The 26828-nt window shown below is 35.9% G+C and overlaps 1 protein-coding gene across 2 annotated transcripts in view; it reads right to left on the reverse strand.

Annotated features, from left to right (window-relative positions):
* LOC131164927 (beta-galactosidase 17) overlaps positions 1 to 22955 on the reverse strand; it is a 93107-nt gene extending 70152 nt beyond the window's left edge. The window contains exons 1-5 of one of the 2 annotated variants that reach the window (XM_058122484.1): positions 22604 to 22955; positions 21952 to 22056; positions 15184 to 15379; positions 12675 to 12763; positions 12070 to 12150 (exon numbers count right to left, since the gene is read on the reverse strand). In XM_058122484.1, the coding sequence (XP_057978467.1) occupies positions 12070 to 12150; positions 12675 to 12763; positions 15184 to 15379; positions 21952 to 22056; positions 22604 to 22819 (687 nt within the window). In that variant the 5' untranslated portion in view covers positions 22820 to 22955. The remainder of the gene's footprint in view (positions 1 to 12069; positions 12151 to 12674; positions 12764 to 15183; positions 15380 to 21951; positions 22057 to 22603) is intronic. The other variant, XM_058122485.1, reaches the window with a different exon arrangement.
* Between the last annotated feature and the right edge of the window lie 3873 nt (positions 22956 to 26828).

Raw genomic sequence — 26828 nt, forward strand, 5'->3', positions numbered from 1 at the left:
CCACCTTGAGACCTTTAAGAAGCCCTCCTTCAGTAGCTTTCATTAAGACGAGGCTTAACACCTCCATCACCAAGATAAACAAAAAGGAAGACAGGGGATCCCCTTGCCTCAACCCTCTAGAGGAGTGAAAGAATTCAAGCAGAGAGCCATTTATGAGTACTGAGAAGCTTGGAGTTTTGATACATTGTGCAATTCAGCAGCAGCAAAGCTCCCAAAAGCACATTCCCCTAAGTAAATGTAGAAGGAAATTCTAGTTGACATGATCAAATGCTTTCTCTATATCAAGCTTGCACACTACCAGCCATGAACTCTTTAGCAATAAGGGCAGCATCCAGAATCTGTCTTCCAGCCACAAAAGCATACTGTCCAATGACCTTCCAAAATTCCTTTTTTGGACCTCTCGACTAGGATTTCGGCAAAGAATTTATATAAGCTCCCAACAGGATAATAGGGTGAAAATCCTTGATGTTAACAGCCCCAACTTTCTTCGGAACAAGGGTGAGAAAAGTGGCATTGATGCAACTGACAACTCTTCCTAATCTATGGAACTCTTCAAAAATACTAAGAATGCCATGCTCGAGAATGTCAAAGAGAAAACATCCGGACTAAGCGCTTTGTCCTTATTGCAATTTTTAATGGCTTGAAGGATTTCTACTTCATCAAAGGGTCTCTCTAGTCATCCCATAGTGAAGGGACTAAGAGATTTGAAATTAATCCATCCACTACTAATCTCTATATTTCAGATTCAGAGTAGAGGCCTGTGTAGAAATTATAAATGCTCATTTTAAATTCCCCTTCCCTGGTCAAGATGTTTCCCCCAAATGCAATGACGGATAAGGCGTTACATCTATGATGAGCTTTTTCTGTCCATCAAAAGAATCTAGTACTCCTGTCCCCATCCTTGAAAAGGTTAATAACCTCGCTCAGTTCCTTCTTAAGTAGTACTCCTCTGGGTCCTTTCGTCATTAAGACCTTGGTTTAACTCCTACTCGTTGAGTAGCCTTTTTCACATGAACATTTCCAAAGGTGCTTCTATTCCACATTTTCATCTTTTTCTTTCAGCCCCTTCAATTTCGAGGCAAGCACATAGCTAGCCTTCCCCATGGCACGGAGAGAAGACCACCAAAATTTAACTAACTCCTTAAACCCTTCATGCTTAAGCCACATTTTTCAAAGCAAAAAGGGGTTGGCTCCCATTTAACTCCTCCCTTGTCAAGGAGATTGGGTAAGCTGTCTGAGATAGGCCTATGAAGTAGGCTCTGAGTCACTTTGGGGAAATGAGTTTCCCAATCCACAAAAATTAAAAACATGTCAATCCTTGAGAAGGAAGGCAACTCCTAGGAGTTGGACCAAGTGAAATTGTCACCAATGAATGGAAGATCCATATGGGCAATGATGCTAATAATGTCAAGAAACTCTCTCATGCAAGTGTTCTCGTAACTTGCCCCACTTCTTCATAAGGATAAACTACCATGTTGAAGTTTCCTCCAATGATCCAAGGAGCATACCACCTCCAAGTGCTCATTCCAAAAAAGATATCTAGAGGGTCGTTCACCTAGACCGTAAACCCCCGTGAGGATCCACTGAAAGTTATCGTCCAAATTCTTAAATAGACAAGAGATTAAGAAGGAAATAAGTGATCCAACAATTCCACAACACTATTCTTCCACGAGACAACAATACACCTTGCGCAGCCCTCTACTCCAAGGGAGATCCAACCACATGCCTTTTGGCCCTATAGGTCTCTAACCAAGAGTTGCTCCACCTTTTCCACTTTAGTTTCCTACAAACACACAACATCACCCCTCTAGTCCTTAAGATAAATTACACTCCTTTTAATCTTCACTAAGTCCCCTCTATTCAAAGATACGAGTTTCCTTAATATGATTTAACACAAGGACTTCAGCTGCTGCTAGCCTCTCGCATATCTGAACATCCTCCCCATTTTTTATAGTTTATTGAGCATTCCAATCGTTTTACTTCCTTGGTGGTATCCAATTTTCTATTACTGCCCAAGGGCATTATGAAATTATTACGCACCTCCTCTCTTCTATTCCTTTCAATATCCTTGAAAAATTTCAAGCCTCAGCCTTCAAACCCTTCGAAAGACACACGGATGGTTTCGCTAACCGTGTTCATCTTCTAAAGAACCCACTCTAATACTTGATTCTTGAAGGGTACTGCCCAGGCCCAGGCTATTCAATATTCAAAATATGGGTTGTTGTGTAAATCATTTATGTTGGGACTAACACGCAAAGCATTGTAGTAGGTGCTAGGGGCTAGGACTATGAACAGTCTATGGAAGCAGCCAAAGATTTGAGGGTTCTTGCTCCAAAACATTCTTTTCCTGACAAGTAGCTGCATTATGCAAGGGGAGATTCTGCAAAGGAGCGAACTCCCCTAACTAGACCATCTTCTTTACAGCTTCAGTTGGACCTTTGTGGAATTGAAGGAGGAAAAAGAGTTGGGCTGAGGCTTTAAGTTGTCCTATGAGGTCCATAGGCCGAAAAAAATCCCCATGTGCATGTCGCCTAAGGCCCACACCAAAATCCACAAATTTAAAGATAGATTTGGGCTTGTCTAAGCCTAGCCCAGGAATTTAAAAAAAAAAATCATCATCAGGAGCGCTACAACTCTTCTCAAAAACACTCACAAAGAAGGGTGTCACGAGGCAAGCTCATTCAAGACATTATGCTTGCATGTGACCATTTGTCTTGTGTGCATAGGATGGGTTACCATCATGTACATATTAGCATAGGTTTTGTTAATTGAGTACGTCAATGCTTTAGTGTAGATTAGGCGTATGACTCCTTGGAAATTTTGATGTTTCTTAGCTAGAGCTAAATAGCATATAAAGCTCTTTAGAAGAGGGTGAGTGTTCATCAATCTTGCCAAACTCACTAGCATTTTGCAAACGTGTTTAGCCTACTTGCCGCTCTCTCTCTAAACACATGTTGCTTACGAAGGTAGTGTCAATGAATTACGTAGCTTCAATATTTACCACATAATTGTCATTTGCTCACATGAATTGCTTATTGCTTCCGCTTACATTTCATTCAACTGTTGTGAACGCGTTCTTGAGGCAAACCGCAGTATAATTTGGCTGACTAGTTAAGCAAGAATGCTTTAGCTAGTGTTGCACGACCCTTTACAAGGTATAAAGTGCCCATGACAGCGCATGAGACCACTTTTCACAATCATCTACTTGATCCAGGGCAACATGCACAAGGGGATTAGGCATATTGTTTGCATGAGTCCACTTGTCTTCACAATCATCTACTTTGAGGAAAATTCCAATAGCCTACATATAAGATTGGAATTCAGAAAATTTAAGAAAAGATATATTTAAAGAAGAAAAAAAAAAAAGAGAAAATTTTGAATTTTTTTCATTTTATCTCTAAATTATTCACAATCATCTACTTTTAATATTTCCTAAACTTTCATTCGTAATTTCCACAATTCATTATAACTCGCTAGTGTTTCTTTAAATCGAAATTGAAATTTCTATCAAAGTTGAAATTTCCATCGGAAATTCTATAAATTGAGACCCTCAAAATTTTTGTCCAAATCAAAATTTTAGTCCTTAGTTGGAAGCATTATTACCTGTAAAAGGCGGAAAAGGAGACTAGATGCATAGAAAGGAGCATTCTTCACTTTAAAAGGCTGTATTACGCGTATTTATGCTAGTTTCCCTTATTTATGCATGTTTGTCTTCCATCCTTTCTATCACCTTTCTCTTTTAAGAATCCATATGAGATTGGCATGGAGGCTAGAGAAATTAATGAGGAATTTCTTATGGCTGAGCAGGGGAGAAGGTAAAAGAAATCATCTTGTAAGTTGGGAGACTCTTTGCAAGCCTAGAAGGGAGGAAGGCTTGTGTCTTGGTAACTTGGTGCCCAAAAGCATCTCTTTGGTAGGGAAACGGTTAAGGCACTTTCCTTTAGAACCCAATTCTCTTTGGCGTAATTCGCTGTAAATTCAGAATACTACAAAGGAGTAAAATGCAAAAATGGGAATGAACCTTACTTATTTAAGCCCTTGGAAGTTTGTATCTTAGATTTATGATTATTTCCCTCCCAAAATCCAGCATACAGTGGGTAATGGGGAGTGTATTCGCTCTTGGGAGGATCATTGAGTGGGTGAGATAACTTTGGTTCGTACGTTCCCTCATCTTTTTCAATTATCTAATTTTCATTACACCGCTATTTCTGCTTTTCCTCTTTTGCAAGAAGAAAGGCACTCCTGGAACTTCCATTTTGGAAAAAATATTAATGAGAGATTAATTAGTTGGCTCTTTTGACCAGGTTGCTTGATTCTTTTCATGTTCAATTGGGGAGTGATAAAAGAAGTTGGAGGTTAGATCCTTTTGGGGAATTCTCTTGTAAATTTTTTTTTCTCCGACTAGACACGTGACTCTACAGTGGATCCTTTTGTTTTGTTTCCTTTGATTTGGAAATCTAAAGTCCATTCAAAAATAAAAGCTTTTCTTTAGACTGTGATACTAGAAAGAAATAGTGCCAATGATTTGCTTCAAAAGAGAAGACCTAATGAGGCCTTGCTCATAACATTTATTTCCTTTGTTTGAGAAATGGGGAGACTTGCGCACATGAGTTTCTTCATTGTCCTTTCTCGTTGGCTATTTTGAGTAAACTATTTGGTATGTCTAGTGAAAACTGGGATTGTCCATGAACATTGAAGGCCTTTTGTACCCATGGTCTTAAATTTCCACAAAATTTTCAAATTTCCATTGAAATTTTTGGCTTCCGTCACTCTCGAAATCAAAATGGCAGTCGATTTTCGTCTTGCATAATTTCCATCGAAATCAACGAATCATCCCGAAATTTATTGAAATCTCAAAATTTCAGTGAAACTTGTCGAAATTTTAACCATACAATGAAATTTCCTAGGAATTCAAATAAGAGATTTAGGAGTGATGTAAAATTTCTCTCACAATTTATTTTATTTATTTTTATTAAAACAAAATATTATTACAAATGCTTTTGAAATTATATGAAAAAATAAACTTACAGCAGCATTTTATTTAACCATTTATGTCTAAATCATCATTATTTGTATAATAAATAATATTTAAATGATTTATGAATTTCATTTGTATTAGCTGAATATGTTTGTTGTACATTATCTTGCAAATATGTTTGACACACATACTATATTACAACTTTTCCACCTCATACACAACATAGATCTATTTAACTTGTAATATATTAGTCTTAAAACTTACATTATTATGTTTGTTAACCATTTCTAAAGTTTCACAAAAAATTTCATGCTTTACTACTCATTTCCGTTATTTTTCCAAATCAAAATCAAAATTGACATCGAAATTTTCATACTTTTGGAGCTTCGAAATTTGAGTCGAAATCAAAATTTAAGACCTTGTACCATTATGTATACAGGTTTCGGCAAAGGAAAGGATAGGAAAGCTTTATGGTGATGCACTATTGTAGCTATTTTTGGTGCGTTTGGTTGGAAAGGAACACTAGAATATTCAAAGGTGTGGCTACTACTAACAGTTTGCTGTTGAATAGAGTGATTTATCTTGTGTCACCGTGGGTGTCGACAAATGGATTTTTTCATCATGTTTCTCTAGAAGACCTACATGGGTAAATTTGGTCGGCTCAGTTTAGTTAAAAAATTATTTAGTTTGGCCCAATTTTCATTTTCATTGAATTAAGATTTTAGGTTTTTGGTTTGATTTTTGAATTTAATATGTTCAGTTAACCAAGTTAACCGAAAAAGTATAAATTAATATTAACATATTTTATATATTATAGTAAAATTTTATATATTTTTTATGTATATTATATATTAAAATTTTATTTATACATTATATCTTATTTATATTTATTATTGTCATCAGAATGAATGATTTCTATATTTCTTGAATAATTTTGTACAACCACAACTCTCTATAAATAATACAAACCGTGTATCAAGAAGGAAAGAATTGCCTAAAATAAGAGCATGAAATCTGCCGAAGTATTAGGCTAGAAATTCCTATACAATCTCTAGTATCATTGACCCATTATTCTCAGGATTTCTAATAATCCTTGGGATTTCTACACTCCCCCTCAAGTTGGATCATAAATGTTGACCATATCCAACTTGTGCGTGAAATCATCAAAACTTTGTCGAGGTAGTCCTTTGGTGAAGATGTTGGCTGTTTGTTCTTTGGTAGGAACATAAGTCATGCAAATGGTTCCTTCTTCAACATTTTCCTTGATAAAGTGTCTGTCCACTTCTACATGTTTGGTCCTATCATGCTAGACTGGATTGAGAGAGATGTTAATGGCTACTTTGTTATCACGGTAGAGTTTGATAGGGAACTTTACCGTGACACATAACTCCTCTAAGAGTTTCCGTAACCACAATCCTTGACATATCCCTTGCGCCACTGCTCTAAACTCTGCTTCAGCACTACTTCTGGCCACAACGTTATGTTTTTTGCTTCTCCAAGTCACCAAGTTTCCCTATACAAAGGTGCAATACCTGGAAGTGGACCTTCTATCTTCTGCTGATCCTGCCCAATTAGCATCTTTGAAGACTTCTATTTCTTTGCTTTCACATTTTTTGAAGAATAGTCCTTTGCCTAGAGATCCCTTGAGATATCTAAGGATCTTGTACACTCCTTCTAGGTGACTTTCCCTTGGTGAATGCATGTGTTGACTCACCACACTTACTGCAAATGAGATGTCGGGTCTAGCATGTGATAAGTAAATTAGTTTGCCAACTAATCTTTGATACCTTTCTCGTTCAACAGGTTTTCCGATGTCTTCTCTTCTTTTTCCTGCTCCAATGGGCATATTGCTCGGTTTGCACCCAAGCATGCCGGTTTCAGTTAAGAGGTCTAGGACATACTTCCTCTGAGAAACACTGATTCCCTTCTTTGATCTAGCAACTTCCATCCCCAAAAAATACTACATTTGTCCCAAATCTTTTACCTCGAACTCAGTGGCCAAGACCTTTTTCAACCTATCCATCTCTACTATGTTGTCTCCAGTTAGGATGATGTCATCGACATATACAATCAGAATTGTTTTCTTCCCATCTTCAAACTGCCGGAAGAACATAGTATGGTCTGATTGTCCTTTCCGAAATCCTTGGCTCCTAATCACCTTTGTAAATCTATCGAACCAGGCTCTTGGAAATTGTTTGAGTTCATACAGGGACTTTTTGAGTTTGCATACTCTGTTTTCTTCACCCCTTTTACAAAAGTCTGGTGGCATCGTCATGAAGACTTCTTCTTGTAATTCGCCATTCAGAAAAGCATTCTTGATGTCAAGTTGCTGGAGTGGCCAATCCAGGTTGGCTACCAAGGCTAGGAGAACTCGGACGGTATTCAGTTTTGCCACAGATGCAAAAGTCTCTGTGTAATCAATGACATAGGTTTGAATAAACCCTTTTACAACAAGGCGGGCTTTGTACCATTCCACTGGACCATCAGCTTTGTATTTCACAGTAAACACCCATTTGCAGCCCACTAGTTTCTTCCCTCTCAGAAGATTCATCACATCCCACGTTCCATTTTTTTCCAAGGCCCACATTTCCTCCATAACTGCCTCTTCTCCATTCAAGGATCTCAAGGGCTTCCTAAATATTCTTTGGAATTTTTATCCTGTCAAGATTAAAGGTAAAAGCACGACATCCTGTAGTCAAAGTATTGTAAGACATGAATTTAGAAATGGGATGGAGAGTACATGACCAAGTTTGTTTTCTGAGAACAATGGGTAAATTGAGATCAGCCTGTGCAGGTTTATCAAAGGAAGGCTCAAGATTACTTGAGGACATTACCTGATCAGGAGTGGATGAAGACTCGTGATCGCTTGGAACTATCACTGGTTCCGACCCTTTTGGTGCCTCAGGTATGAGATTCTCTGTGTCCTTTAATTTTGGCTTTCTTGAGTAGACAAGTATCTCCTTGTTATATTGTTTTCCTGCATCTCCCCCTGAATTCAAGTTTTCTTATGTATTTAGCAGATTAGAAGCACTCTTCAAGACAAGCTCAATGTTTGGGACAGGTTCAATGTTTGGGACATGCTCAGGTTCAGTAATAAAGGTATTGAAGTCCAAAACTTGAGCTTCTTTACTACTCAAAGTCTCCCCCTGAAGCAAGGGCTTTTGGAAGTAAGGAGTAGTTTCAAAGAAAGTAACATCAAGACTAACAAATACCTTTTTTGTTTTAGGATCATAACATTTGTACCTTTTTTGGGTAGGAGAATAGCCAAGAAAGACACACTTGAGGGCGTGTGGATCTAGTTTATGTCGATGATGTATATGGACAAAAGCAATACAACCAAATACTTTGAGAGAGAGATTTGAGCTGAGATGAGAGTTTGAAAAAATGCCTGGAATTTTTGAAGAGGTGAGGCAAAAGAGAGAACTAGACTAGGCATTCTATTAATGAGATATGTAGCTGTGAGGATGGCATCACCCCAAAACATTGTTGGCATATTGGTAGTAAACAGCAATGCACAAACTACTTCAAGGATATGTATGTTTTTTCGTTCAGCAACCCCATTTTGTTGGGGGGTGTCGACACAGGAACTTTGATGAATTATTCCAAGTTCTTGGAGATAATTTCCCATAATACGATTAAAATATTCTATGCCATTATATGTACGCATAATTTGAATTTTTGTGTGAAATTGTGTTTGAATCATGGAATGTAAATTGATAAACACAAAACGCACTTCAGTTTTGTCTTTCAACAAGTATACCCAACAAATACAAGTGTGGTCATCAATAAAAGTAACATTTTGTGCAGGTACGATTGAGAGTGCTAGACGAGCCCCATACATCACTGTGAATCATAGTAAACGGTGAGGTTGGTTTGTATTTAGACTTTAGGAAAGAAGTACATTGGTGTTTTGCAGTTTCACAAATCTCACATTGAAAATCAAATGATGTTTTATTCGAACAAATGGAAGGAAATAACTATCTCAAATACTGGAAATTGGTATGACCCATTCTAAAATGCCATAACAAAATATCACTATCCTTAGGAACAGATGCAGAAACACAGATCGAAATTTGACGTTGTTCACTCACATTAGCCTCCTCAAAGTAATAGAGTCCCTCACACTCCTTAGCACTGCCAATTGTCTTCCCTGATAATAGGTCCTGAAAAACACAATGAGAGGGAAGAAATTTAGCAGAACAATTGAAATTCTTAGTTAACTGGTTAATGGATAGTAAGTTGCACGATAAATTAGGAACATGAAGAACGGACTCCAATGTGATGGAGTCAGAGAGTCGGATATTCCCTTTGCCTACGAATGACAAGAGTGATCCATCTGCAATTTTAACTTTCAATTTCCAACACAGGGTGAATATGATGAGAAAAGATGATAGGCATCGGTCATGTGGTCAGAGGCACCAGAATCAATAATCCAAGGAGTTTTGGATCTAGAGGTTATACTCAAGGCTTGCAAAAAATTACCCCTTTGGGCTAAAGAACGCGAAGAAATATTTGTGGAAGACTGACCCAAGGTCTAAAAGGTAGAGAACATGTTGTATAACTGTTCAAACTGCTCAGAGTTAAATGCACCATTTGAATAGGAACTATTACTGCTTTTCTCCCCTTGAGGTCTCTCGGCTTGATTATCAACCATGGCTTGGTAGCCCCGATTTTTGTTGCCTTGCCACGGCTTCCAGTCAGCTGGTTTCCCGTGTATCTCCCAACACGTTTCCCTAGTGTGGCCAGTTTTTCGACAGTGCTCACACCAGGGGCATCCCTTCTATTGTCTTGAACTAGATCCTGGAAGAGTCCCTCGAGACACCAAGGCAAACATTTCTAGTCTAGTATGATCAGTAGAGACTGTCCCCTTTAGCATCACCTTATGCCTACTTTCTTCTCGTCTCACTTCTGAGAAAACTTCGCGTGTTGATGGTAAGGGACAACAACCCAAAATTCTTCCACAAACATCGTCAAGGGCCCGATTTAATCCAGCAAGAAACTCAAACACCCGTTCATTTTCGAGGCATTTTTTATATTGGACACTATCTCCCAAGCATTCCCAATCTTCTTCGAAACTCAGATCAAGTTCCTGCCAAAGAGCACTCATCTCCATATAGTAATCTGTAACATCCCTTTCTCCTTGCTTCATCTGCCATAGTCACGTCTTAAGCTCGAAGATTTGGGAGGAGTTCTCGGCATCAAAGTAGGTCTCACGGACGGCATCCCAAACTTCCTTCGCCAACGGCAGGAACAAATAAGTCCTCCCGATCGACGGCTTCATGGAGTTCACTAGCCACATTGTGACCATGGAGTCAATTTCCATTTCTGAAGGGTAGCAGTTTCGGTTGGGGTAGGTCTCTGTGTCACACCGATAAGAAATCCCAACTTTCCCTTGCCATCGATCACAAGTTTGATCAATTGTGCCCATTCTCGGAAATTCTTGCCATTCATCTTCTCCACCGTGAGCTGGAAGGACGAGTTGTCAAGTTCTGTTGAGCCCATGGTGGAGATAGCTTCATTCTCACCCTCGTGGGATTCAGAGGTCACTGAACCTCTACTTTGGACAGCAGTTTCCGCCATTGATAGCTAGGTTTAATCTCCTAGCTCTGATAGCATGTAATCAAAATGAATGATTTATGTATTTCTTGAATAATTCTATACAACCACAACTCTCTATAAATAATACAAACTGTATATCAACAAGGAAAGAATTGCCTAAAATAAGAGCATGAAATCTGCCCAAGCATTAGGCTAGAAATCCCTATACAATCTCTAGTATCATTGACCCATTATTCTCGAGATTTCTAATAATCCTCAGGATTTCTACAATTATATATTAAAATATTAATTCGGTTGAAATTAGTTAACTGATTTAACCAAAATTGGGTTCGGCTGATTTTGGGTTGGGTTAATATTGAATTTTGTTCAGTTAACAAGATTCTTTAACCAAAAGTTTTGGTTAATTCGGTAATTAACCATACCAACCGAATGCTCTCCCCTAGTTGGCTCTGCTACATTCAGTTGGTTCTCAGTTTAGGCTGGGTTCTTTGTAACTAGTTTCTTTTGTTGTAAAGGGAAGATTTCTTATTCTCCCCATTTTTTCTTTTTCTTCTCTCTCCTATTCTTGTTTTCCGATGTACATTTCTTCTCTCTTAATACAATCCTTTGTTTATCACCCCAAAAAAAAAAAAAACAAACAAAAAAAAAACACAACCCCACGCAGCAAATGGCAACTAAAGCAACCAAGATGACATTCAATACTTGTTGTATATGCTATTTTTAAATTTATTTGAATTTACTAAAAATAATTTAAAGCATTAGCACATAGGATTCTGGGATCAAAACATGTGAATCTATATGTTTTTAGGAAATAGCTAAAGAAAAAAATGAACTTACAAACATGGTGTCCCTTACCTGTTACTTACATCTGCGCTGGGCGCAGCCATCACACCACAACCATTACCGTTACTTAAAAGTTGAAACCACGGAAGGCAGAGAACAACCAATGCAGATTCTAAAATCAACTTCAAGTCAAATAACCAGGACAATGAAGAATGCATAGCAACTGAGCTAATCAAGGCGCATTTTCAAATGCCTCTCCAATACCGTACCATTGGCCAACACTGTAAAGGATAGCTAGCTTAAGACTTTTTTGGGGGGTCTAGCAGCCAGCATTTTGACTGATTTTGTTGATGATATTCCTCCATTAATTGTTTTCCTGTTCTTGGGGGGCAACCCCATGGTGCCCTTAATAAAGTTTTCTTTGCCTCTTAAAAAAAGGCTATTTTGTTAGATCTCTCAATATTGCAAATTTCTATTAGATAGCAATATGAGGTCATCTCTATCATGTACTTTCAGGGGTATTGAGGAGGACTGTATACATCATATATAGCTGCCAAGGCATGACAATAGCCTACTTTCACCCCGATGAAGGGGTGAAAACCTCACAAATTTTATGGCAAAGACAGGTTTGTTGTTTAAGCCAATGGGAATTTGATTACCACTCCTTTAGTCCTTTGTGCATTACTTTCCAATACTCTGTACATAGTGTTAGAGAAGACACCTCAGCAAAAGGCAACAATTCCACATACCTGAACCATTATAATAGGGCCTCCGTTGCCATAAAGAAGAGGAGCTACCATTGGAAGCAGGTTCCCCCACCATCTTTCCACCTGTGACAGTTAATAGTATGAATTTTGTGAGGAAAGGGACAATTGCTAACTTAAAATGGTATATTCTGTAATAGGATTCAAGTAAGCAGCTTTATATATTTGAGATCTATCATATTGACAAAAACAGATGCCCTCAAAAACAAGTAATCAATATTTTTTAGGAGACAGAAAATGGTACAAATGAGTTGTTGCCATGAAGAGGCATGCAGACGGTTTAACAGGATCAAGATAGAAACCCCACCTAAGATGAAAGACTTGTATGGTTTCCATTATCCTATATGATCTTTCAAAAAATAAGGTATATTTATCAACAGTAGTTCCTCCTAGGAATTGTTCAGCATAATTTCTTAGCTGTAAGATTAACTTAAATGCAACATGGTCCCTTTCTTGATAGTGAAGCTCAATGCAAAGTCAAATTGGGAAGCTGATTTGACATATGCACTACCAGTGCAAAATAGCAATCTTTAAATATCAGTCCGCAATGAAGCACATAATTATGAATTAAAGAACTTCAGGAAACATACCAACTGAAGGAATGAAGGATCTGATGATCGTAGGTTGACAGCTGGTTTTATGGCAAGTAACCAAGGAGGAAAACCTCCGAAGTCCCATTCTGCAACCAAAACATGCTCTCAGATCTCATTGTGGATCATTAATTGAATAATTAATAAATAAAAGCAACATCCTGTGCATATAAGGTTCCTAAGCCAAAATCAGGAATCTGGAGAGAGCAAGCCTTAACCCAATGGTAAGCATGTTACACAACCTAAAGTTCACAAGTTCTAAGTCACAGAAACAGTCTCTCACTTTCTCCTAATGCAACCATTAATATTTTGATGAAAGAATGCAGTGTGACCATAACAAGAAAACTGACAATGATGTCTCTTGTCACCCAACTAGCCACAATTTATGAAAGAAACTGTCTTTTAGATAAAAAAAACTTTATTCTACAAAACAATGAGAAAATGCAAAGAAGAGAATTTGATATCCTCTACGAAAATGAGAAACAACAAAAGAGAAAACAAAAACGAAAAAAAAGTCTTCTAATCTCTCTGCAAATCAGTGGAAGGAACTCATCTAAAACCTGTAGACATTGAACACCAAAGAGAAGCAAGAACCCACAGATGATCAAAAGACGAGGCATGCTCCTTAAGAATGTGCATATTCCACTTCAATCAAACACAACAACTCAGCAAAAACAGCACAGCCCCACAACTCTAAGTTCAAAACTTATTTTTCAGAAAAAAAAAAAACAAAAAAACCAGCTTCCAGTTCTTTCAAAAAGGAATCATTGTCAATATCAAAAATATGATTTTCAAATTTCAATATAAAGAGATATGTAATAGCCGCCCCCATCTCTATCCCTAATTAAGAAAGTTCCCCTTAACACCAAATAAAAATCACAATTACCATAACCACAACTGCCACTACCAACCAGCGATTATAATTATAATTACTAAGTACAGGCAGAATTGAATGCTTGCATCTTTTTTTCAATGTAAAAAGAAAATAGGAGTATGTCAATTTCTATGGCAACAATTGGGATGGTCCAAAGTCAATACAAGTTCCAAGCTCCAACAAGACAACAGTTTAACAGAATATGTGATTTAATGGGATTAACCTTGATAGTGAATTTTGACATAGGTAGGTGGCAAATCTGGAAATTTAAAAAAAAATTAATGTGTACCAGAAAATATAAACAATTAAGCATTAATTTTAAATAATTTTTTAATGAATTACATAACAAACCAAAGAGTAGCAACCCTATTAGCTTGTTAAAGTGAGAGGATGCATTGATTAAGAAAATTCATACGGGCACAAACATTATTTGGACTCCATAAATGTTCTTTCACTAATAATGTGCAATATATATATATATATATATATATATATAATTATATAATTGTTAAATGAGAATCTCCAGTGACTTGAATGCAAAATATAATGAAATGAGGTCAGGGAATCTTAGAAAGGGAAGAAAAATACCAAGAGTGACACAGAAAGTTAATCCATAAATATGCTACTACCTCTAGCTTTAAAAAAAACAGCTTTGGTTCAAGTCGGATAATATAGGAAGATCTGCAAACTTAGCTCTAGTTAATATCACAAAGGACTCGAAAAGAGCAACAAAAAAACAATTTTTGAGGGAAACTTTATCAGGTCCAAAATTTTTATCCAAAAAATAAACACCAATAAATCAAACTTGATTCCTGTAATCAAATTGACAGTTAAAATAAAATAAAATTTACAAGAAATTATAAAGAGTTCTGTTTGCTGTCCTACAATAAATTCTTTGCCTAGGAAGAAAAACCTAAGAAAATATAATTTTTCAATCATAAATCATATCATGTGGACAACAAAATCATGAACACAAGGATAAGTGATGACGCCATAAAACGCAAACTTGAGGCATAATTTTAGGTGCGAAGATACATAAGGAAAGTTAGTAGAAAAAGGTAAAAGAAGCTGGAAAAGCACTTTCTAGTTGAGAAAGTGTGGCCATGATGATGCGTGAGCATGTGTGTTTCTATATCTCTGTACGTGTATGTTAGTGTGTGAAAGAACTGAGGAAAGGAGAAACAAAGAGAGCTCACCTTTGAAAAGGATAAGGAACAATATTGGGGTCACAAGAAGGGGTGAGGTATAATATTAAGGAGTTCATAGAAGTCTTCCTGCACAATAGAAACTAACATTATAGTATAATGAGCCCAAGCTGTTGTGTTCTGCTTTGCTATCTTCCCGGAAGATTTCTACTTTTCCAAGTAATCTTCCACCTAAACAAGGACAAGAATTTTTATATTTCGGATTCACTTTAATAATTTGACATTTGAATGACCACAGCACCCATTTAGGCTACTAATTGAACATGCTACATTTAAACAACACAACTACCACGCGATATCACCAATAGGGTGTCAAACTATGCATAGGCATATAAATTTGACATTAATAGTCAGACTCAACTAATGCTATACATTTCAGAAAGAAATGTGGCAGATTCTAAAATTACTCTATCCAAGAGCTACAGCTGACCTGCACAAATATATGGCCCAGCTCGAAGCATCACAAGGAAACCAAGCTTCTGGCAGAGTTTGAGAAATGATATCATATCTGCAATACCCTCAAAATCCAGTTCACCAGGTCTTGGTTCATGCAAATTCCAAGGAACATAAGTTTGAATAGTATTCAAGCCCAATGCCTTTGCACTCAACAGCCTATCTTCCCAGTACTGCATCCACGAACAGACATGCCAACGATAATGCAAAACAAGGTCAAGGGTTAAAGACTTCAATTAATATAAATTGAAATTTGAAGAAACAGTCATTCAAATCAACAAAGACATTTGACGATACAGGAACCAATAATCAAATGTTAAGTGAGGGGAAAAATAGAAACGAACCTTAGTACATACAAAATGTATAGATTAGAAACATTAGATGCATTTAACTAGTGATTCACTTTGCAATTTTCTAAATATCTTGTTGATCATTATGAGAATTTGACAGTTGAAGGGTCAAGATTAACAAGTTGCATTGAAGTTTTTATACTGACTTCCTAAAGGGAGCCCCCGTCGACCTTATGGTTCCTAATCCCCCACTCTTCTTTTTTTCTTCCTTTTTTTTTTATTTTTTATTTGAGGCTCTAATGTGAGACAAGCCAAACCATGGGTTGACCCTTGTTGGAGATTAATGGAGAAGAAATGGACAAGTTAATTAATTAGTTTATTATGTGTTTAGTTTAATTAGTTTAGGATTATGTGTATTTGGAGGCTTGCTTGTAATGTTTGTGTATTTTAGAGGTTTGTTTCTAATTTTATGTATCTTTGGACATATGTGTAATTTCTTGTATTTTAGGCTTTATTATAAATAAAGTATGAAAGCCATGTAAGAGTTAGGTTGTTTATGAATTTGAAATGAAAGCGTACGTGTGTTTTTCCCCCTCCTTTCTTCCTTCGTCCTTCTTCTCCTCTATATCTCCCACATTCTCTCGTAGCTGCAGATGCTGTCCTGCATCATTTGGTATATCAGAGCCCAACCACGATCTCCACTCTCCCTCTCACTCCCTCTCTCCTTAATTTCTGTTGAACCTGTTACGTTCTCTCATTATCTGTTCTGACTCTTCTCACTTCAACCTCCCCCCCCCCACCTTCTTCTCTGTTCTGTCTTCCCCTTCTTCTCTCTCTTCTCTTAATTTTCTCTCTTTATCCCCCTTCATTCTCTTTCCCTCTCACTCATTTTTCCTCCTTTTTTGTTCATTTAAGTCCTTTATTTTCCCTCTGCGACCATCAAAACCCTGCAGAAACCAAAAACCAGTGTGCTTGCACTCTTCTGCAACTTCTCAAAAAATTACAGTTGTGCCCCTGATTTCAAAACCCTAATTTCCAGACTCCATCTTGCAACAGAAAACAGAAACTCTGAACTCCTCTCCCTGAATTTCATCACTGCCTGATCACTGGTGAAGTCCCACGCACCAGCCAAAAGTTTCCAGCCATTGGCCCCTCTTAAATCCCTGATTTCCTGCAATTATTTCTGCACACTACCATCAACATTGCAATCCCAACCCCCTGATATTCCTTTGTGTGAATTTCATCACCAGAGGCTTACACACCACACATGCCAACGACACACATGAGGAAACCTGCCAGTCGGTCCTGTATTTTCCAGTTTCGCGAGAAATTGCTCCAGCCATGATATTTTGGGTTAGCATGATATTTTGATAGTTGATATGATATTTTTTCAAGCAAGCATGATAATTTGATATGAGAAGTGAGAAACTGTCACTGCCAGCATCAAAAATAGGTTTTATTGCTGCATTTAAAAATTTTCAAAGTGAATTTGCTTCATTTCAGTACAAACTCAAGATCAAATGTAAACCGTAGACAGTTATTGAAAATTGGGAGTCAGTGTGTGGTTTTGCATGAATAGATTGAGGATTGTTAGCAAATTGTGTAAGGACTTTTGGTGATATATAGTTGCAGTATGTATAAATAAATCCAACAGCATGGTGACAGCTTACAAGAAAAATGAATGGTTTTCGTCATACTTTGGACATAATATCAAGCCATTCCATAACTTTCTTAAGTGTGAAGAAAATTTCTACAAATTTCTATTGATGGAGGATGTCCTATGAATGTGATTTCTTGAAATGGAATCACTTGTATGCAACTTCATCAGAAGCCCCACCCAAATCCTTTTGACATATCTTGGATTGATAAAGGATAATACTACTTTACATGTTTGTGAAAGGTGTTTGGTTCCTATCCAAATAGGTGATTATTTTGATAATGTTTGGGGTGATGTCATACCCATGAATATTGGACATGAACTACTTGGTTCTCCTTGGTAGGATGATTTGGGCGTGACTCAAGGACTTCTACTTCTTCTTCTTCTTCTTCTTTCCACCAAACAACCAAACAAAAAACAATGGAAAAGGGGGGGGGGGGTTGAAAGCTACCGCAGTGAGGAAGAAACAGCGTGGGGAGAGAGGTCAAAGCTCACCAAGTCAGAGGAGGGAATGAGAAGAGGGGGGAGGAAGGATTCCTCCCTGAGATGAGGGTGTGACTCGAGGACATGAGAACCTTGCCTTCCACTATAATGGTAAGAAAACCATTTTGAAGCCTGCTCTACCAACGAAACACAAAGACTCAACATTATTGATCATGTCAAAGTTACTCAGCTTGAAGAAACTACAAAAAAGGAAATGAATGTGTTTGAAGACATCCAAAGTCTTTCAAACATTCCAATCGTTGAGTTTGCCATTACTAATATGTTAATTGATGCAAATTCTCAATTCAAGTCCATGGTGTTGCCACAGGAACATGGTTTCTTGCATCACTCAAGCACTGGGTTTAGAAGAGTCCAAGTTTGCTTCTTATTTTTTATCCTCCCCACCATCTCAAAATTCGAAGCCAGATTTTTTCTTGGGGGAGATTAGATGTAGGACAAGACAAGATGCCAAATCATGGCTTAATCCTCATTGGAGATTAATGGAGAAGAATTGGACTAGGGTTGTTGTGTTTAATTAATTAGCTTATTATGTATGTTTCATTTAAAATCAGGTGCATTTGGGGGTCTTGCTTGTGTGTATTTTATGAGGTTTTTTCCTAATTTTATGTATCTTTCAGAGTATATGTGTAATTTCTTGTATTTTAGGCTTTCTTAGAAATAGTTCGTGAAATTCATGTAAGAGTTAGGTTGTTGATGAATTCAACTTGAAAGCGTGCGTGTGTTTTTCCCCCATATATCTCTTTTATTCTCTCTTCCTTCTTCCAGCTTCTCCACATTAGCTCATGGCTGTAAATCGATGCTGTCCCACATCAGACCCACAATAAGGAATAGTAATAACTTCGGGGGAAAACCATACTTGAGAGGTCAGGGGACTTGATTGTAGAAACCTTTCATCTTTGGCAATTTCACAACAACTTGAACTCCACCACTGTTAGGACCGCAACAAGATGCCAATGGTTGAGAGGAGCTCCTTCTATGAAGCCTTGCTGAAGACACCCTCTTGTGTCCAGAGAGGTGGTGGCCTCTTGCACATGTCAACCATAGAATGATGGCTCTATATGAAGAATCGAAGGAGTTGCGAGATTTTAAATTGTTCTCTCCCTTGCATCTGCGGTGGTGGACTAGATAAAGGCAGCACTTGCAAGCGGGAGTGAGTGGGACAGCAACAGGGTTCCTAAACTCAAATGGTATTAAATATTTTAAGCCAAAAAGAAGGGTAACTTTTACCACCCCTATCAATTTGGGTACTTTTTCCCAGGTTAGCATGCCACCATTTAACTAGGAAAAAGTTTTTTGCAGGGTTTGGAAGCTCTCCATCTACTTGCCCCTTATATAAACGCTTCAAATCTTTTTAGAATTCCCAAACAAAGAAATTTCCATCCCCCTTCGTTGCTGTTCCTTTTCCCTTTAGCTTTCAGCTGTATCTTAAAAAAAAAAAATGGAAGGGAGAAAATTGCTTAGTAAAATGTGTTGTATTCAAAAGGGCAAGAGGGGGTGGCAGCAAATCAATTACAAGATTAAGAAAAAAATAACAAATTTAATAGTGTCTTTCACTCATGCATCACCATTGGCAGTGTACCAAAAGTATAAATCACTTATCCTTCTAATCATCTATCAATGACTTCTACACCAAATAACTATGTACCCTTGAAAGCTTTCCTATTACCTTCCCTCCACACTTTACAAAAGATGGATAGAGGGATAAGACTAACAGATTTTTCACTATTCTTTGTCAGTTATGATTCCAGCACAGCTCCAAAGTTCTTTAGAGAATGTCTCTGGCTCTCTGCTGAAACCCATTGTTGTCCCATCATGCTGAGAGCCACATCCCACAGCTCTCACAGGCAGCATCTGTTTGTCACAATCCAACCACTTTTGTGAAGGTTGTCTGATGTTAAAAATCTTGCCCCAACAGCCAACATCAACCCCCACCCCACCCCACCCCCTGCAGTCACTTCTCATGCCAGGAAAAATGCCACCTTGCTTGGACCAATAGTCTTCCATATCATCCTCCAGGGGCTCCTGTCATCCACTTACCTCCACCCTAATAATCTTCTTGTAGAAATAATTACAATTAAAGCTGTGTTTGGGAGCATCGATTTTGGACCTTGGATTTGGATTTGCATGGATTTGAACAAATTGCAATATAATTTTAAAGTACATTTTATCCAAATCCAATACAAATTCAAATCCAAGGTCTATCCAAACATAGGGTAAGAGTGAATCACCATGTGTGATTTTACAAAAAGGATTGAAAAACCCAAACCCTCGTAGTCTAGCCACAGCTGACTCCATTTTAGATTTCGCAACAACTCCTCTATCTCCAACTCATCTATACCTCATATCTTTTACATATACATGATGCAAGAAAAAATGCTATGAAGAAGGGTTTTGCAATATAATTTTTGGTTTCAATGGTACTTTTTTCTACACGATCTTTTTATTTCAGGATGCAGATCATTGGAAGTTGGAATAGTGAATACAGCGTCTTATGAATCACAGCACTTCTAGAAGCTAATTCTGTGCTTAGGAAACCCATAGATTTTAAGAGACAGGGCTGCAGTGGATTGAGCATTTATCAAGATAAGATGGTGTATGTATAACAAAGGAAAAGGAAGCATCTCATGCATGCAAGTTCAGATTTATCCTATTGAAGCCACATCCAGTGAGGCAAATAATAGTGTGAGAATTGCTACTTCTGATTTGGGACACACGTAGGGAAAGAAAAAACGAAGGCATTTGAAAAGAGATTAAATCAGTGTACATTGTTTGCCAATGGAGTTTAAGCTATAAAAACTTTAATTTTTTATTATATTTAAAAATTAAAAAAATTAAAAAAAAAAAGAAAAGGAAGAACGGGTGAATTCTATCTTGCAATTTTGTGGAGCAATATCTAGCCAACTATGGTTGATCCATTCGAAGACCTGCACTAACTACAAACATTTTATACTCTTTGCTAACAATGTAGTTTTTACCGTGTCTTAAATTTCTAGGAATTCTTAAAATTCCCACTTTCCACCACCCTCAAAATCAAAATGGCAATCAATTTCCATTTCACAAAGTTTTGGTTGAAAATTCCACAAGTCATCCAAAATTTATCCACAAATTTTCAGCAAAATTTGTCAAAATTTTAACCCTAGAATGAAATTTCCTTGAAATTCAAATTTCAATTGAAATTTATCTCTTAATTTATTTCCCTTTCTCATTGAAACTAAAGCTACTAATTACAGCTTTCAAAATTTTGAAATTATATGGAAATTGGAAAATTAAACTTAGATATACCTGCAACATTTTATTCACCATTTATATCTAATTTATTTCTATTTGTGTAATAAATAATATATAACTCATTTATGAATTTCATTTACAGTAATTGAATATGTTTAATATGATTGTTATTTTAGTTATTTCATCTTATACACCACATGGCACATACATAAATTTGATGTATTTTATTTACAATATTTTAGCTCTAAATCTTGTACTAAATGCATAGTATTAGTTTTTCACATTTCATAACATAATTCCATGTTTTATTACAAATTTCATGCATTTGTTTTTAAATCAAAATAGACATTGACATCGAAATTTCCATGCTTTGGAAGTTTTTAAGCTAAATATACGTTGTTGGCCCACAACCTAATAGCTTGGCTTTTAGGTAAAGTGGTAATCTAACATCGTGTCAAAGCAGGTTACCAGGAGGTCTTAGGTTCTAGATTTGTTGCCCATGTTTATAATATGGTGTTAAAAAAAAAAAAACTTATTGTATTCTTTATAGTGAGTGTTATCTATCGTGTATTTATCTCTCCACGTGTTGTCGGGCTGCATGGGTGGCAAGGAGTGTTAAGCTTGATATACATTGTTGGCCCACAACCTAATAGTTTAAGCTCTTATGTAAAGTGATAATCTAACATAAGCCTTGAAATTTAGTTTAAAATAGAAATTAAAACGCTTTAGCTTTTAGCTAGAAAAATTAAAGAATGGATGAATTACTAAGATATAATTTTTAATTTTTTAAAAAAGCTCTAAAATCAATAGGTATTGAGACCAGCAAAAATAGAATATGATATATGGAAATGGAATGTAATTTTATATAATAAAAACAAGAAATATTGATGCCTATGAAATATCCAACAAAAAAGTTATCCTAGATAGCATCCATAAAATAGTGTGGGTTAACATGGATATCTGAGCCCATAAATGATAAATTGTCAAATGCACATTAAGGAAGTAAAACTAGTGAACTGTTTAGAAAAAAAATACAAGAAAATAATAACCCATTAAACAAATTTACCTTAGGATGAACCCGGAAATAGTGCAAGTCGCCACCAATTATCTGGAAAGGCCGACCATCTTTCCAAAACATATCATCAGCGATCTCAAACTTTCGAGCATTAACCTGATTATAAACAAAAAGTTATAAACCCACGCAAAAAGTTTTTCCCCATAATTCTAAGAAATGGCAGTCAAACCACCATCATTCATCGCATTCAGAACCACAAAACCATGACCTGATGACATGTTTGATCGCTAATACACCGAAGCAAAAGTAAAGAAACTAAAAACTTCAAATACTAGATTCAGCACTCTGAAAATCCAAATATAGAACGCGCCCGAGGACACTGAGCCTAAACACTCCATTTGACTGTTCGAGAAAATAGTGAGAGTGCGTCAGATTTCCAAAACCAGCACAACGCACCGAATTCCATAATTTTTCCTTTCTTGGGAGCCATGTGCACTGGGTGTCACATTTTCTCCGTTCCCTCGGCAACCAAACGCTAATTAGTAGTAACTTGCACACATTTCACAGTTTCAAACACACAACACAAACAACTCCACTGAAACAAATCGAACGAACCAAAAATCAAGCAACAATTCGAGTTCGAAGTTTAACAATTAAGCTCGCACGGACAACAAAATTAGGGTTTTAGGATAGAGAAAGTTACTGGTTTGCGGCGAAAAGATGAAGCGAGAGAAGGCAGAGGAGCGAAGGCAGCGAAGGCCACGAGACAGACAAGCATGAAGAAGAAGAAAGTCGCCGGGGAGCTTCGCCTTCTCGCCATTGTTGACAATTTGGGGAGCGAGAAGCTATACGGACTCTGTGACTCGGTCCGGTTCTCCCGATCACACTGGTATTCAGTCCGGTGCTCGTGCCCGGGCATGGCGAGCGGCTCTGTCCTGTCGGGTTGCCTAGGTGGGTGGGACCGTGGGAGGGAAAGGGAATTATATCATATACTTGTCGAGGCGTCGGACTTCGATGCTATGGAGTTCACGTGTCGACACGTGCAACGTAGAAATTGGGCCTTGGTAGCATGGACCCATAATTTTAGGCCCAATGGACCCCAACAAGTCAATTGTTGGGGCTTGGAGGGTCTTCAAAAAAACCGAAAGAACCATCTAAATATATAATATATTATTAAAAATAGTCATATTCTTTTATTGCGTAATATAATATATTAATTATTCATGAAATATAATCCAATTCCGGATCGAAAAGAACCACGTATTAATTTAACTTAACATTAAATAAATCAAAAATATTAATCTACTTAATTATATTATTCTAACATGAATTATTATTATAATCATTTGTTACAAATATACAATAAGAACAAAACTAGTTTAAAATATTAATATTATATTATTTTTACTTAATAAAAAATATTTAAATGTTCACTAAAATGCTAAATTTTTAATTTAAAAATATTAAAAATAATCGTATATTATTTTATTATGTATAAAATATTAATTATTGATGAAATATGATTCAATTCTAGAATAAATGAGAAAAATCATCTACTAATTTAAATTAACCTAATAATTTTAATCTAAATAATAATGTTCTTTTTTAAAAAATTGATAAACAGTCATATACTATAAGTATACGTTAATAGCAAGATTATTATTAATTAAAAATCACAATCAAATACTATTTTACTTAATATAAAAGATTTAAATGTTAATTAAAATTAGTAAGATATTTAATAATTTAATTAGAAGTAGTAATTCTTTTAATTTAAAATATGCTAAAATAAATATAATTATTACATTATAATTGATTAAATATAACAATATAAACTCATATAACATCTATTTAAAAAAAAAAAAAGTGAGTATCTAAACATCACTAATTTTAAATACAATCAAATATCATTTATAACTTTTAGCACTTTTCGAATTTAGCACCTACTACGAACACTAATTTAATTCAATACTTTTTTTCTTAAAATTTTTTTTTCTATGTTACTATAAGTGATTCCAAACAATCTCTAATGAAGGTCTTCAAAAAAGCCCACTCCCCAATATATATTTTATATTTTTATGGCTTCTTGAAGACATTTGGTTGAAGACTTAACTTTATAATTTCTAAACTTTTTTTATTTTTAATTTTATTTATGACCTTTAAATAATTTGAACTCTTTAAATTTAATTCTTTAAAAGAAACAATGAAATACAAGGTTTTACTTCTGGTTACAACATGCTATTAGGGACGGTCCCACTTTTGGGATCAAATCTATAAAAGCAACATAAGTTTTTCTTATCCGTAAATGAGCCTTATCGTATCATAAATGCATTGACTAAACTTTTTCATAGATAAAATATCTAGAATATAAATGCGTGGCTTGTTTGTTATTGATAATATAGGGAATGGATGTATCATCAAAGATAAAGATGGTTCTACTTTTTAATAAAAATTAAGTGATGATTTATCCACACAAGACATTGGTATCTTTAATTTCATTCTAATCCTTTAAATAAATATTTTTTATTCCTTAAATTAATAGCATTTATTTATTATTCTTTTGATTGATATTAATTGATATTAAACTTTGTATAATGAAAAATATTTGAAATGTCATGCCAATTTTATACATATCTAAATTGTTATTACAATTGAGGCATCTTTAGTATTATAATCAATCACTTATGTATACTTTTTCCTATAAAATTTGAACAAAATTTAAACATTTTATTGAAAGGGTTTCGGTACTATGCTATGAAAAAAAAAAATAGATTTTATCATATGATTATGATGATTTTCATTTGTTTAAAATCTAAAGTTAACATCCTCTCAATCTTTGATGAAAAAAGAAATAGCATCATGCTCCCATTGTCTCTTTGGTCATAATAATTGTCTCTCATTTTCTCTTTTTATTCATAGTTGTGCCAAAAGTGTAGTCCAATGGATTGATTTTTATTGAACTTTTAGTTCATTGGAGGCAAACACTGAACTTGAATTATATAATGGAATGTAGTCATCTCCTATCACACCTCCTACATACACTCTAATGTGATCAATCCTTTTGTCGCAACGTTCTAGAGAATGACCTAGAATGATAAATAATAATAATGTCAAAAATTTGATGGAATCGCCACTGACCTATTATTTTCTTAGGTGCGGTTAGATCACTTAATTATTACATGTTGATTGGTCTTCTAAACTAATCTTAGGCCAAGGGACTAGTAGTCTCAATCTGCATTAATCAGAAATTAGGATCAAGAGTTCAGCTATGTGAGGAGAAGGTATCAACACTCCCTACACACTCGTTCTACGAACGGTACCTAATTAATCATGAATTATCCCTAAATTGAATGTAATTTTCTTTGATTAACTCCTTTAAAATAAGCAAACGAATAAATAAATAAGTAAATAAATATATAATATTAAAAGGAAGATGAAAACCATAGTGCGATTTATGAATGTCTAATAAGACCTCTAAACGAGAGGATCAGACAAACCTCCTTCTAAACTAATATAGGTGAGGTCTAAAATACCTCTTTACCCTTTGTTAAATCATTGGCAACCGCACACACAAAAATCAAGTAAAATTATCAAATTTTAAGCAAAAGAATTTTAAAAAATATTCCCAAATTCTTCAAATTTTTGTAGAATTTTTTTGAAATTTTCCAACATTTTTATAAAAGTTTCTATGATTTTTTTAAAAAAGAAATTCCTCCTATTTTTATTTTTTCATTTTTAAAAAATTTTGAGCAAAAATAAATCAAATATTTTTTCTTATTTTTATAAATTTCTTAAATATTTTTCCTACTTTTTCTAACTTTTTTATTATTATTTCCAATTTTTAAAAAATTAAAAGTCAATTAAAAAATAAAATAAAATAAATAAAACTGGTTCAGGAAATCGGATCAATTCAATCGGTCTAAACTGGGCTCAACCCGGTTGAACTTAGTGGGCCACATGTCCACCCATAGTAGTGACACATGGCTCACTTTATTTATTTATTATTTTTTTTTAAGTTCATTGTAGCAAGGTAACGTCAGTATGATGTCACCCGCCACTATTTTCATTTAAAAAAAAAATTCTCCAATAGGGGTGACGTCAGCATGATGTCACCCGCCACGTGGTAGATCCGAAGCGGCTTTGAAATTTTGACATGAATTGTTGACGTGACAGCAATCTGATCGTTTAGAGAAAACACATATCAGATGGTCAAGATTGCTCCATGTTGCCCTCCAAATACTTGACTGTGTTTACGCCTATAACGCCCCAAACCCCTCGTAGGCCCAGGGTGCTACTTTAGTGACATCTGTGTATCTAATATCATCTCATAATATAAAACATGCAGCGGAATAAATAAAACATTTTCTACAATCTATTGCCAGAGTCTAACCATCAACATACATCAAGGTCTTTCTATTCTCATATTACATCTCAAACTAATAAGCCAACTAACTCCGTCCATACGACCACAATACAAGCCCAGCGGCTAACAACATAAACTACTCACATATGAGTTCTTGCAGACACTCTCAAAAAGAAACTATACTAGTCTCCACCCCCTGATTCTGCTAAACTCGATCTCTGGGTTTCCTTGAAAAGATATGTTGTATAATTGGGTGAGACATCTCTTAGTAAGGAAGATTAAGTTAATAATAGTGTGTGGTTAACATGCTTTTCAGTGTATACAGAATCATACATCTCTCTTCTAACTAAAAATAGTATGTATACTTGTAGAGACTCGAACCCGTAAAAAATAAGAAAAGTATAAAAAGGGGATTTGGCAAGCTTCGTCGATGAAGCCAATGCTCTCGTCGATGAATGCCCTTTAGTGCTTCGTCGACGAAATTCAGAGTCTCATCGACGAAGAGATCCCGATCGACATGAAAAATATCAGACTTGGGTTCATCGACGAGGGAGGAGGTTCGGCG

Source organism: Malania oleifera, chromosome 9, assembly GCF_029873635.1.
Source record: "Malania oleifera isolate guangnan ecotype guangnan chromosome 9, ASM2987363v1, whole genome shotgun sequence".
Classification (NCBI taxonomy): Eukaryota; Viridiplantae; Streptophyta; class Magnoliopsida; order Santalales; family Ximeniaceae; genus Malania; species Malania oleifera.